This window comes from Terrapene carolina, unplaced genomic scaffold (assembly GCF_002925995.2).
Source record: "Terrapene carolina triunguis isolate 2854851 unplaced genomic scaffold, T_m_triunguis-2.0 Scaffold113, whole genome shotgun sequence".
Taxonomy (NCBI): Eukaryota; Metazoa; Chordata; order Testudines; family Emydidae; genus Terrapene; species Terrapene triunguis.
In genome coordinates this window covers 24,441,944-24,455,847 of record NW_020664464.1, presented here as the reverse complement: position 1 = coordinate 24,455,847, position 13,904 = coordinate 24,441,944, and the positions used below count along the sequence as shown (strand labels likewise).

At 39.3% G+C, this 13,904-nt stretch overlaps 1 protein-coding gene across 1 annotated transcript in view; it reads left to right on the top strand.

The window, feature by feature from the left end:
- Nucleotides 1-13,393, top strand: part of SEMA4D (semaphorin 4D) — a 130,153-nt gene extending 116,760 nt beyond the window's left edge. The window contains exons 11-14 of the mRNA XM_029911698.1: nucleotides 922-1,037; nucleotides 8,610-8,782; nucleotides 9,148-9,191; nucleotides 10,641-13,393. Of these exons, the coding sequence (XP_029767558.1) occupies nucleotides 922-1,037; nucleotides 8,610-8,782; nucleotides 9,148-9,191; nucleotides 10,641-11,563 (1,256 nt within the window). The 3' untranslated portion in view covers nucleotides 11,564-13,393. The remainder of the gene's footprint in view (nucleotides 1-921; nucleotides 1,038-8,609; nucleotides 8,783-9,147; nucleotides 9,192-10,640) is intronic.
- The last annotated feature ends 511 nt before the right edge of the window (nucleotides 13,394-13,904 follow it).

The window sequence follows — 13,904 nt, the reverse complement described above, 5'->3', positions numbered from 1 at the left end:
GTTCCAAGAATTAAGTGAGAAAACATAATTAATGGAACATTTTAAGGGGTGCATCAGAGTAAAAAAAAAAGTCAAATTTATAGCAATAATATTGCTATTTAAATGTAATATGTTCTCAATTAAATGCTTCCAACAAGATTGTACCATAGATTTTATAGACTGGATATGATGGTTAACTGCTAAAGAGAAAATTTTCTTAGGCATGGTTCTTTTAGTCTAGTCTAATGGTTGAATCATAGGAATATGCTAGAAGAAACATAATCTAAAATTAAAGCATGTGACTTGGATATGAAAAGGTCTGGGTTCTGGGTCCAGCTCCTAATATTTTAGACATGGACTGGGTTACTAAGTGTGACCTTGAGCAAGCCATTTAGGCTTTAATCCTATGTCTGGTTGAAAATTTTCCATTTTAAACTTTTATTTTTTTATGGAAGATTGAGTTTTTGACTAAACAAAAATTTTTGTGAGAAGTGTTTGCTTGTCTAAAAACTTCTGATTTTTTTTTCATTAAAAAAAACCCACAATTTTTTTCAGGTTTTGGCTTTTTGACAAAAAGTCAAGAATTTCCACAGGCAGGAAAAAAGGACATTTTCCAATATTCTATTTCATCCTTCTACTGTTAAAATCAACAGAAGTTCTGCTACTTACTTAAGTTGGAGTATACCCTGGCCATTAACCTCTTTGTGCATCATTTTCCTCTTGGTAAAATGGAGGCTGAAATACCAACGTTACTTGGCTGTCATGGGGCCTAATTTGTTAATGTTTACAGTGCACTTCAAGATTGTCTGATGGAAGACAAAGTATTATTGTTCATGAAGTCTTCTAGTGAAGATCATTGATGCAAGCTATAGCAAACATACATATTTTACACACAGTTCTTCTTTGAGGTCCTTACTAATGTGTATTGCTTGGCTATTTCAGATAAAGGAGCCCTGCACAAAGCTATTAGCTATGAAAATGGAATGCATATTATTGAAGAAATACAACTTTTCCCAAATTTTGAGCCAGTTCAGACACTGTTGCTTTCATCAAAAAAGGTAAGCATGAAAAACAGGACTGTGTGAGGACATTTTGTGGAAGATCCAAAAAAAAAAAAAAAAAAGGGGTAACCCCAGTAGTGTGAAGAAAGAGGAAAAAGGCTTGTTGGAAAATCTGACTATCACTGAAATAATACTCAGAATATAGGATATGACCTGTGGCCATAACATCTTGTGCTGTGATACTGTCTGACATCACCAGATAAGGAGAGTCAGGCTGAGTTGTTTGGAACATGAATGGGAAGCTTCTAAGGGTGAATGCATAGGCGGTGAAGAAAAAGATACTGGTGTTTCAGTAGGTGGCATTCTTCTCCCTGAGTCTGTACTAGAACCAGTTCCCCAGCATGATATTAGGAACTACTCTGCTGCTTCTGGAGGTACCAGTTTTCTGATTAGATGTAAAGCAGAAGTTATTACCCCTTATGGAAAAATTCTGTAGAATTTAAGGCAAAGGTATCCTTTCTGTGGAATTTTTAAACCAACAAATGGAGTTCTATAGCAGGGATGTCATCTGCAAATTTTATAGATTATGATGATTCATTTCTATTAGTTTAAATTCTACCAGATTTTTCTGTAGTGGACTTTTCATAAGAATAGGTGTGTCATATTCCAGTGTCCTGGTCACATTCCATCATGGATCATTGCATTCTGCCTACTGAAATTCCCCTGCTGTTCCAACTGGAAAAGAGATTCTTCACTGCATGTCCTAAACTCTAGTGTAGTTTGCTCTGTACTGTCAAGCAATTGATGGGTGGTTTTCTGTTTGTATACTAATTAGGGACATGACCCTGCAAACCCTTACTTATGCATGTAATCTTTACCCGAAGTAGTAGTCCCATAAATGTCAATGGAATTGCTTGCATTTGTAAACATTTTGGGCTCATTGGAAATTAAAGGCTCTTTATAAATGTAAGATCATTATCCTAACCTTTAGCAGTTTGTGGTGATCAGTAAGTACCCTGAAGCTTGCGACTGGGGAGACCACCACTGTATCTGAAAGGCAATCTATGCCTTGTTGTGCTGAGTCTGATATTTAAATACATTTTGCATGTCAGCAGTGTTGCCTCTTTTTCATAGAGCCCTACACGCTGTGTTTTTCCAGCACCTGTCGCTGGAAAGCTTTCCTGTTTTTCATGAAGATGAAGAGAAACTTTGTAAATGCAGAGAGCCCACTTTTTGTTTTAGTGGATACAGGGCCGGCTCTACCATTTTTGCTGCCCCAAGCAAAAAAAAAAAAAAAAAAAAAAAAAAAAACGCGCGGCCCCCCCCCCCCCCCAACGGCGCAACACAAAAAAAAAAAAGCTGCTCGGACTCTGCCGCCCCAAGAATGGACGGAATGCCGCCCCTTAGCATGTGCCGCCCCAGGCACGTGCTTGCTCTGCTGGTGCCTGGAGCCGGCCCTGAGTGGATAGGTCTGCAGTGTGATAAAGCATTCCAAGTCCATAGATTCCTAGGTAATTGTCCAGTATCCTCCATGTATTTGTGATGCATCACAGGAAAATATTATACAAGTAGAATTTCAAAAGCAATATAAGGTTTCCACTCTCAAAAGAAATGTAATGAAAATTATTCTTTTCTTCACTCAAATTATTTGAGAGATAAGAGCTAGTTTAATGATATGGGGCATATAATTGAGAAACTATCATTTAAAAAAATCTTTTTAATCACTTATTTAAATTCCTTTCCTTTTCCCTTTTGCCTTTATGACTTTTTGTTGGGGTGCTAATTATTTAAATAATGCTGTTAAAATAGTTCTCTGAAAACAGCCACTCAATGTGCAGTGGCAGTCAAAAAAGCTAACAATGTTAGAAAATGTTAGGAAAGGGATAGATAATAAAACAGAATATATGACAATGCCACTATATAAATCCATGATACACCCACACCTTGAATACTGTGTGCAGTTCTGGTTACCCCATCTCAAAAAATAATTGGAAAAGGTGCAGAGAAGGGCAACAAAAAAGATTAGGGGTATGAAACAGCTTTCATATGAGGAGAGATTAAAAAGACTGGGACTTTTCAGCTTAGAAAAGAAATGACTAAGGGGGGGAATTGATAGAGGTCTATAAAATCATGAATGGTCTGGAGGAAGTGTTATTTACCCTTTCACATAACACAAGAACTAGAGGTTACCTGATGAAATTAATAGGCGGCAGGTTTAAAACAAAATGAAGTACTTCTTCACACAATGCATTGTCAACCTGTGGAACTTGTTGCCGTGGCATGTTGTGAAGGCCAAAAAATAACTAGGTTGAAAAAATAAATTAGATAAGTTCATGAAGGATAGGTCTATCAGTGGCTAATAGCCAAGATGATCAGGAATGCAGCCTCATGCTCCAGGTGTCCCTGAACCTCCAACTGCCAGAAGCTGGGACTGGACAGCAGGGGATGGATGACTCGAAATTGTCCTGTTCTGTTCATTTCCCCTGAAGCATCTGGCACTGGCCACTGTCAGAAGACAGGATACTGGGCACATGGTCCTTTGGTCTGACCCAATATGGCTGTTCTTATGTTCTAATTCAATATCTGCTACAATATTGTATTAAACTATTTTATTAAAATAAAACTTGTAAATTAATATAAAATAACTTTATTGTAATATTCAAAAGTGGGTTGTTCTGTGTTTAATTTTACCGGACACAATGGAAAATGGACACACACACACCAGTTGCCAGTCTGCCGGTATTAACCAACAGATACTGTATTTATTTCCATCAGTAAGTAAAGGGAAATAAAATAATAACTCAAACATCGATGTGCAGTAACTGTTAGCAATGCTTGACGTTTTTTAACGGTAACCATTACGCACACAGAGGGAATATACATTAAATGTTTCCTTTGTCTTTCTTTATATTCATGTCTCCTGTTCCATTTCCCCCCACAATTTTCTCACCAATTTCTTTTTGGTTCTTTGAGTGTCAGCGTGGCTCCAACGCTTGACGTGCATGCGCTTCATGCCCATGAGATTGGAGTCTCTTGAACAGCAGTGTCTGTCAGGGTCATGCATGGGCACTGTCTACTCATGCTCCTATGCAAAAGCATAAGGGGCAGGGTGAGTGCAACCTTCTCCCAGTTCCCCGATATTGCCTGGAGCAGTGAGATGAAACCTGACAACTGTCTAACCCACTCTAGCTAAATTTTCCAAACTTCTTCAGAACTCTTCTTGCCCAAACTCTTTAGAACTGCTGTGAATGACCTAGACTTATCTGGACTGAATTTGTATGGTCATACCCCCATAAACACCCCTCTCCTGCACAGGGTACCGCAATATGGTGGATTATAAGCATGTGAGCCTGCCCTTCCCACAACAGACTAATCCCATTAAAAGACGAGCACAGCAGATGCTGCTTCTATCTAGGAGAGTCCCATGTGCTACATAGATACTTAGCATGCCTCTCATTCTCTGTGAAGGCGTGTAAATCATGGGACATGCAGCTGAAGTTTTGTCTACTAGAACAATCAATGACTGTGTCTTCAGAGCCGAAGAGAAAGGCAGCTTCTACCAGCACCTCATCTAGTAGACATGTGGTGCCTAAGACCAGCTCAGAAAAGACAACATCAAGGAAAGACTGGCACCCGCATTGGCATCAACATCACCAGCACCAAAGCAGAGTGCACTGGCACCAACACCACCGGTACTGAAGCCCAGCTCCAAGGGGGTCTCTCCAAACACAGAGCCAGAAAATCCAGGTGGAGCTTATTGTCGTTGCACAAAGACAGACCTCTTAAATCCCTGGGAGAGAGACCCAACAAAATCCCCCACAGCGCTGAAGGCTGGTGATTAGGAATAGCCTGCGACGCAGAAAAAAACTTCTCTGACACCAATCCCAGTACCAGTGACACAACCTTCCATACCGACCCCTACAACTGAAATAAAGCTAACTGACATGACCCTGCAAGAAAGCAGGACCATCTTCGGTACCAGTGCAGACCCTGTAATGAGAGTGCCATGTACCTTAGCATTGTCTCTAGAGGAGATTTACTTATTCTCCCTGTCACCGGGGCATGTCTTCTTGCCTTCTTTAAGCAGAGAATCCTCTCTTCTGAGATCCAAGGGCAACATCACCAAAAGGCCAGTCAGCTGGGCTCAACCAGGCCAATCGGGAATGGCCTTGCATTGGCCAATATCAAACAAGCTAGCAGTAGCCTTACAACATGCTGCCATAGTCCTAGTGGGCTTACTGGTGTCCCTCCTCGTGCTTCTAGGAGCCAATCTCCACTACACTTTCTAAGAAGAGGATGCTCTTCCCAGCAGTATCCCTGGCCAGACCTGGAGAGAGAGAGCTACCAAGAACTGGACGCAGGAGGTTGTTGCTGCTCTGGCCCCACTCAACCACCAAAAAATCTCTCTTTATCACCCAACAAGGTAGTGTCCTCTGTACTGGTGTCAGTGCTGGATGGTTTAAAGTTGTTTCAAGTATTTATGAGAATTGTAGAGCTGCTAGAGAGGAGACATCTGTCATATAAGAAAAATTGTATATATTCAACATAGGGCAATTCTGGCCGGCCTGGAAATTGTCAATATCTCCCAGAGAATGAACAGGTTGCAGTCTCTCCAGTCAATGGCAAATAATGTAAAATCAAATCCAGCAGTGATGTTGGATATGTCTGGGACTACAAGGTCACATATTGGCATGTATGTAAGTGATGCCAATTGCCAGACTTCACCTGTGACCCTTATAGCTATGGCTGAGATTAGTGTACTCTCTGTCTAAGTACCATATGATCAAGAGAATCACAGCCTCGCCCTACTCACTTGGTAGCTGGGCCCAGGAAATATACAAAAGGGGGTGCCCCTCTTTGCCCCCTTCTCGATTATGACACTCATCACAGGCACCTTGGGGATAGATTGGGGAACCCACCAGAACCATCTGCAGATGCAGGGGACATGGTCTCAGAACTATTTGAATGTACGTATGAACGTCCTAGAGCCTAGGACCATTGTAAGGAGGTCTAGTCATAAGGGCTTGGAGCTTGCTAACCTTTCAAGCTGAGTGGATAACCACCAAAAAAAGGCAATCTTGAGGGTAAGGTGATCTATCAAACAGAGGCTTCACGGATTTCAGGAGGATGATGTTGAGATTCCACGTAGGAGACAGGTGGGTAAGTATCAGGAGGCCTCTGAGGAACCTTGATACCATCAGATGTGAGACCAAATATGACTGACATGCCGATATGGCAGGAAGGTGGACTTTGAGAGAACTAAATGCCAATCTAGCATGCTTCAAATGCTGCACGTACTTGAGGATCTTTGATGTGGGGGTCTCTATTAGGTCTATATTATGTTGGACTGCCCATATGGAGAACCATTTCCATTTGGAGGAGTAAGTCTTCCTAGCAGATGGCTAACTGGGCAGCATAAGAATTTCTCAAACCTGTCGAGAATGGTCCCTGTGGGTAGTACTCAGCCAGCCAACATCCAAGCCGTCAGGCTGGTAGGGAGCTATCACAATCAACGTAGCCTGTCTGGAGTAGCCTTAGATATTACCCTCAAGATCAGGAGAATTGGGGGAAAGGCATACAGGAGGCCTGGAGACCACTGTAGCGGGAAGGTGTCTGATAAGGTGGTCAGTCTCATGCCCCCTCTAGAGCAGAAATTAAAACATTTAGTGGTATTCTCTGTGATGAACAGATCTATTGTAGAAGTCCTCCAATGGTAAAATATCAGTTCTGTGATGGAATTCTGCAGTGACCACTCGTGCCCATGTCAGTATACGTCTGCTTAAGAAGTCTGCGAGACTGTTACTGACTCCTGAAAGGGGCAGAGCCAGTGGGGTTACCTCATGGTGATGACACCAAGTCTACAGTCTGCTGGCCTGCTGGCAGAGAGGGGATGAACAAGTGCCTGTGTGCTTATTTATGTAGTGCATTACAGATGTGTTGTCCATCAGGATCTGCACTGTGGCATTCTGCAGAACAGGAAGGAATGCCTCTTTTCATAGGGACAGTTCTGAGACCACATCCTAACTTCATCCCTATGTGGTCTCATAATTTCACCTAAAGTAGTCAATTAACCTGCCAGTCTTTCCTGAAACCTCATTCAGCCCCAGGAGAGAAGAAGCTACATATGTTGGACATTTCAAGAGCCTTGTTATATTACCCTAACAGAGCTTAACCAGCCTTTTACGCTGGTCTCCCTGCCTCCTTGTGGCCATATCCAGCCCATCAAAAGGCCAAGCCATCTCATCACAGACATTCTCTAAGTGGATCACAGTGCATTTCTACCTGCTGTCAGATACCTGCTGAGTCTCTCCCTCCGAATATCAAGGCATGCTCCACCAGTGCACATGTAGCATCTTTGACCTGCTTTAGGAATGTGTTTGTATCTGAGAACTGCAGGGCAGCAACGTGGAGCAACCCACTGATCTTTGTTAAACATTATGTCTGTGACACAGCAACCATGTCTGATGCCAAGTTCAGGAAAGTGGTACTTCAGTTATTTGTCTAATGCAACTGAAACTCCTCACTCTCACCATCCAGGAAGGATACTGCTTGCCAGTCACCTGCAGTGGGATTCACACTGTGACACACTCAGAAGAGACAACAGTTACCTTACCCTGTAGTAACTGTGAGTCTTTGCAATGTTATCATCAGTGTGGATCCCACGACCAACCCTCCATTCCCATTTTTTGGAGTCCTCAGCAGCATGGGCTTTGCATGCACAGCCCTGAGTGAAATTTTTCATCTGAAACTTTTTTCAGAAATGCAGATTCAACAATACTGCTAATGCATGTCCGTTTTACCAAATTGTTTTGGTAAAAAAAACCAAACCTTCAAATATTCTGAAAAAATGTAAACATTTTGTTTTGACCTTTTTGAAACAAAACTTCTTGATATTTTTTTTGGTTCAAAGTGTTTTAAAATTTTCTTAAAAAATCAAAAACATTTTAAAATGGTTGACATTTAAATAAAACATTTCAATTTTGTCAAAAGAAAATGTGGTGTTTGACTTGAAACAAATTTTTTTATTTTGGAATTGCGAGTGAATCGAAAAATCTGTTGTTTGCCCAGCTCTAAATCTATGGATAACTCTTAGGGTTAAAGTTGAATATTTACTCCTATTACAAGTGCTCATAACTCTCACAATTTCCCCTCATTTTTCCAGTCATTGAACACTGTCAAGATCATAGAATTATAGAAATGTAGGGCTGCCAGGGACCTTGAGGGATCATCTAATCTACACCCTCACGCTGAGACAACTTCCTTGCCTTTTTAAAATACTATTCAAAACAAAGTACTCCTTCCCTCATCTCCCACCAGTCCTCTACTATTATATATCTGTATTTTAGAATATGCCCTATCAAGTCCTAATTTTCTTCTTCTGCCCCTTCCCCCCCTTTTCTCAGCTAACTGGGCTTGTTCACTGGATCAGTATTTTCCAGGCTTGCTGGTCCAGTGCTTGCCCCAGATCCACTCTGTCCTCCCGTAGATGGTCTATCCATCATTTTCTTGGCTGTCCTCTTGTTCTCTGCCTGCAAGTCCTAAGAATGTGGTTAATTAATTAATGTAATATGTTTGTTACATGATTTCCAAAGGGTGATTGTGGACGGTCTCTCTCTGTTACATCCACAGGCCAAAAGGTATCTCTATGCAGGTTCCAATTCTGGTGTGGTTCAGTCTCCCGTTGCATTCTGTGACAAGTACAGCACTTGTGTTGACTGTGTTCTAGCTAGAGATCCCTACTGTGCTTGGAAGTCAGATGAAACCTCCTGTATTAATATTCTTAAAGAAGATGAAATTGAAAGGTAATAGCACCTGTTGTCTCTCCTGTGATTAGCAATAAGAAATTCTACATTTGTCATGTAAATATTCCCTGACAAAATTATGTAATATTTATACATTTGTTACCTTATTTATCATTTATAATTGTTTTTATTTTAAAAAGTCCAGTTGACATTAATGAACAAGAAGCACGCTGTAACAATTTACTTACACTGTGTACATGGACCATTAATATATCTTTAAACACTGACTTTCCTATTAGCTGACTACCAAGATATTGTGATTGTCTGCAAAATTTAAGCATCATCATTATCCTGCTCCTTTTAATCATGGGGTGGTGGTGAGGAATATATGATTACAACTTTTAATGCTTGATTCATTTGTATAGGGATTGGATTCAGAACATAGGTGGTGATGCTTCTTCCTGCCCTGGTAAGTTTTGTTTTTTATTAAAGTGATTTAAAAAATAAATATGCAATGCATTTAAATTGTCATGTTTATTCAAGTGTTTTGTATTTTTATTTCTCAGTGTGCATTCCCATTTCATGTGTTTAAACTTAAGTTTTATATATTGTATTTGAGCATCTGTACAGTATATGTGTTATCTTAGAATGTCTGTATTGATAGACATACATTGCATAGTGTTACATTCAGTGTAATAAACAATAAAATGAACCTGGGCCACTGCAGCTGCTGCTTATGAATGAGAATGATGTTTGCCATAAGGAATTACATTAGAGTCCTTAATTGCATTCTTGATACTTATTAGGTCACTTGGGAATTCTAATGGCAGTTAAGAAATACCTGATTATTATGGTTAGAGCAAAGGAAATGATCTTCAGATAAATTGATTTCTGATTGGGAGAGAGGTTCTGAATACCACTGAGCAGATAGCTAGAGTAGCTGAAATGGTGCTCCAGTGTATCGAAAGCTCAGATAATCACAGCTTTTCTTTTTTTCTAATGTGTGTTGCTGCTGTCACCACATCAAGGAATCCTTGGGGAGAAATAGGATTCCAGGAGACTTACATTATAGTAGATGAGGCTTTCACAGGGTTTACGTTAACATGTGTATTATTAAATTAAGCACTGTATGGACCACTATAAGAATGCTGCTTGCTAATTAATTAGTTTTATCATGCTGTATGTTTTGTGTTTATGTTAGTTGTTTTTTTAATTGTTTTTTGTTTTGTTTTGGTGTGTGGGGGGGTTAGTGTTACAACTGAAAAGTGGTATTTCTGAGTAATATCAATATCATATGTATAGATTTCTTTTAGATGCTTACAATATTTATGTACTCAAAAATGTACTACTTACACATAACAATTACCATATGGGATTAGACCTGTGGTCCATCTAGGCCAATATCCTGACAGTCTCTAAAAGTGGCTAGCATCAGGTCCTTCAAAGGAAGGTGCAAGACACTCCTTAATAGGCAGATGTGGGATAATCTACCCCGTAAAGGCCTAATCCTAATTCTTAATTGTTAAGAAGTTAGTGTAAATCCTAAAGCCTGAGGTTTTATATCCCTCAGTATCTTCAGTATCTCAGGCATAGCTGTTGTTTGGTGGTTTGTTCAGATTTTGAATGTCTTCATGGCCTAGGGGCTTGTCTACCCGTCACCACAGTCTGGACTATGGGGGTGTGACCTGGAGAGCACTCTGAAGTGTTGCGCTCTAACTGTCCTGTGTAGACCCTGCTGGCGCGAACTAAAAAGTACCTAGTTGGTGGTGATGTAATCCTGTTTCAAACTGAGGAATAGAGGTAGACTTCATGGAGTAAACTTTATATTTCCTTTATGACTACAGAATCATGAAACTATAGGGATTAATGCAATCAAAAATCATTGCTGATACTTTGCAAATTTATTTTGATGTTCCAGATAAAGTAAGAGAGAATTCTCTGCAGCATACATTCAAGCATGGGAGCACAGCAGAACTCAAATGTTCTCAAAAATCCAACCTGGCCCAGGTAGTTTGGAAATTCAAAGATGATGTATTGAAAGTTGAGAGCCCCAAGTATCGTCTTCTGGAGAAAGCACTGCTCATCTTCAATTTATCAGAAGGAGATAGTGGCATTTATCAGTGTTTGTCAGAAGAAAAAGTGAAGAATAAGAAATTTTCTCAAGTGGTGGCTAAACATGTTTTGGAACTGAAAAAAATCCAGCCTAGTACAGTGGGCCCAATCCAACCAGCAGCACAGACAGAAGGTAATACCGATGTACCAAAAATGTCAACTGTGCCAACAGAAGGGTCTACTGCTCAAACTTCGACCACCCAGATTATACCAATAACAACAGGAAGGATAATAACAAAGCCAATCGGCCCCATCCTAGCAAGCGCATCCTCCAACCCTGAAATCTTCAATTCTGTTCCTGATGGAGTCCCTGAAAAGACAATGTTCTTAAAGTCAAATGATAATTTCCTTTTAATATTTCTCTTTCTGTTCTTTTTTGTTCTCTTCCTAAGTCTGTTGTCCTACAACTGTTACAAAGGCTATTTACCAGGCCAGTGTTTAAAATTCCGCTCTGCTATGTTACTTGGTAAGAAAAAACCCAAATCAGATTTTTCTGATTGTGAGCAAAGTGCAAAAGAAACTCTAGTGGAGCAAGGCAGTATCCAGAATCAAACTGGAGAGCAGCCAAAGCCAGCTCATGACACTGGATATGAGACTGAACCAGATTGTGGAAATGGCCAGGTTCAACATGATGATGTCTCCTCGCAAGCTCACAAAGAAGTCAAGGACAAACCTTTTGATGTTAAGTGTGAACTAAAATATGCTGACTCAGATGCAGAGGGTGACTGAAGGAGAAATTCCTCCACATTAATCATGAAAATAACTGTGGTTCTTACAGTTAATTATTTGAGCACGGATACTTTGGATGTGACAACTTAGCCATAGAGGATTATGTGCGCTTAAAAGATTCAGCGCGCCAATTTCAAATCTTGCTAGAATAGAAAACGATGTTCTGGTGTATCCGATAATCATATTTCACGGTTTTTAAAAAATGGCCAGTTGCAGATCACCATGTTTGTTCCGGGATTTTTCAGAGTACTTTTAACCGTTGCAAATGCAGTTACTGATTTATTTAATCCCTTTTCTTCCATAGAATAAAAATGACTCTCTAATGCAATCAGCTAAATAAAATACTTCCAGTCTGCACATATTTTAGCTGCCATTTAAAAAGAACTAATTTCATTTTAATTCCAAATTGGAAATGAAGTTTAGTTTATCAGATTGGTAAATTATAGCATTTTGTCCGGATTGGGACATTTCTTTGCTTCTAGTGATTCTTATTCTTAGTATAACATTTTGAGTCTGTTGGCAAGTTGGGTAGCTTTGATTGGTTTAAGAATTAATTTTAAAAAATTGCTGTTTGTGTACCTTTTAGAATTAAATGTACATTGGGAAAGAGCTGGTTTGATTTGTGTAATATTCTCAGGGATAATCTTTGCTTTAAGTGCTATCTTTTTGCTTTCTAGAAATTTAGGTACAACAGTCAATTGAGTAGATGATGTTGTTTTTTTGGGATTGCAGGAGCATAGGTAAGATTTAGAAAAAACCCAACAAGATGGACACCATCGCATTCTGTTGCTATATAAAACTGGATTATTATTATTATTTTTTTTTTTTAAGTGAAATGGCACAGGAAGCAGCTGTCACTTAGCCATGGCACTCAGAGAGGTTTTTGCACTGTGGAACCAAAACAGAATTTATTAGAAGAATTTGATGTAATAATTAGATGGGGTAACCTTGCTGCAGTTGATAGCTAGACAAGACAATATTGCAGTTTTTTTATACTCAAAAGTAACTGAACTTCTCTTTAATAACAAAGTCTTTGTAATTTTTCACTATTTCTGGTTAACTTCTACCAATCTCGTATGCAACTGGAGACTGAAACTGGAGTTGCTCAAAAGAATTGGTTAGCTGAATTGTCACATGAATCATGCCTGCAAGTGAAAAAGTACAAGCATTCTAAACCTGGTTCACAGCGGCACTATTTGTCTGTAAAAGTTTTTTGTGCGGTACAGTTCTTTAAGAATTGTTTCTTCCATAGTGTCTTTCTGTAAATGTTGTTAGAAATAGAATTGTCATAGTAAATAGCAGTATGCCCAGGCTTCTTTTTTGTTTTGTTGTTTTTGTTGACCTCTCATTCAAACATAATATAATTTAGATCATCTTAGTGTAAACAGTTTATATTTTATAAGATTCAGTTTGGTTTTATTTTTCTATTTTTAATTATGTACATATGAAAAGCAACAGAATAAATATTAAAATAAGTTGTATTATATCCTTGACTTTCATCCAATGTACATAGTGAAATCACTTTAAATATTGTAAAGCCTTAAGTTTTGCTTTTCTTTAATGAGACTTCTGTAATGAATTTCACATAGGTTTTCTCTTCAGCTTTAAATGCATAGGGGGTAGAGAGTGAATAGAGCTCATTTCTAGGAATCTAGTGATTTTCATTTGTCATCCTTCTAAAACTCATTTGTCCTTTTTGCATTATTTCTTCGATGTGTTATGTATTTCTTAAAACTTTTTTCCTTAGTGCCCTCTTTTTTCTGTCCTCTTCTGTCACACAGCCTCATCTTCTATACCTTTCCCTCCTACTGGTACCTCCTTTTTGTCCTGTGTGGGAAGTGATTCACCTCCTTCACCCACCAATACCATGCCTGATGTTTGGTCTAGCACAGAGCTTGTAATGGTCATGTTGTTACCACCTTTCCTAAGTGACCAGGCACAGCATGTTAGTGTCCATGGAACCTTTCACCTCTTCTGTCAAGCCACTGGTAAGTCAGAAGACCCTCTGTAAACCAACACTTTCTTCATGGCATATTTTGTATCTGTCCCCATGTCCTGATTTATAAACGGGATGTAGAAGTCTAAGGATCTGTCCTGAAATCAGTGGCTGCAGAGGGTGTTTAGTATCTTTCAGGATTAGGCCTGAATTCTGTACTGTAAATACTTCAGCCTTAGCTGAGCAAGATACTTAAGCATGCGCTTATCATTAAGCATGTAATAGTCCCTTGCCTTTAATTAAATTATTCATGTGCTTAAGTAGTTTGCTGAACCGTGGCTTTACATATGTAAACTTACTCACATGAATAAACATTTTCAGTCTCATGGTTTATATGATCTTTTT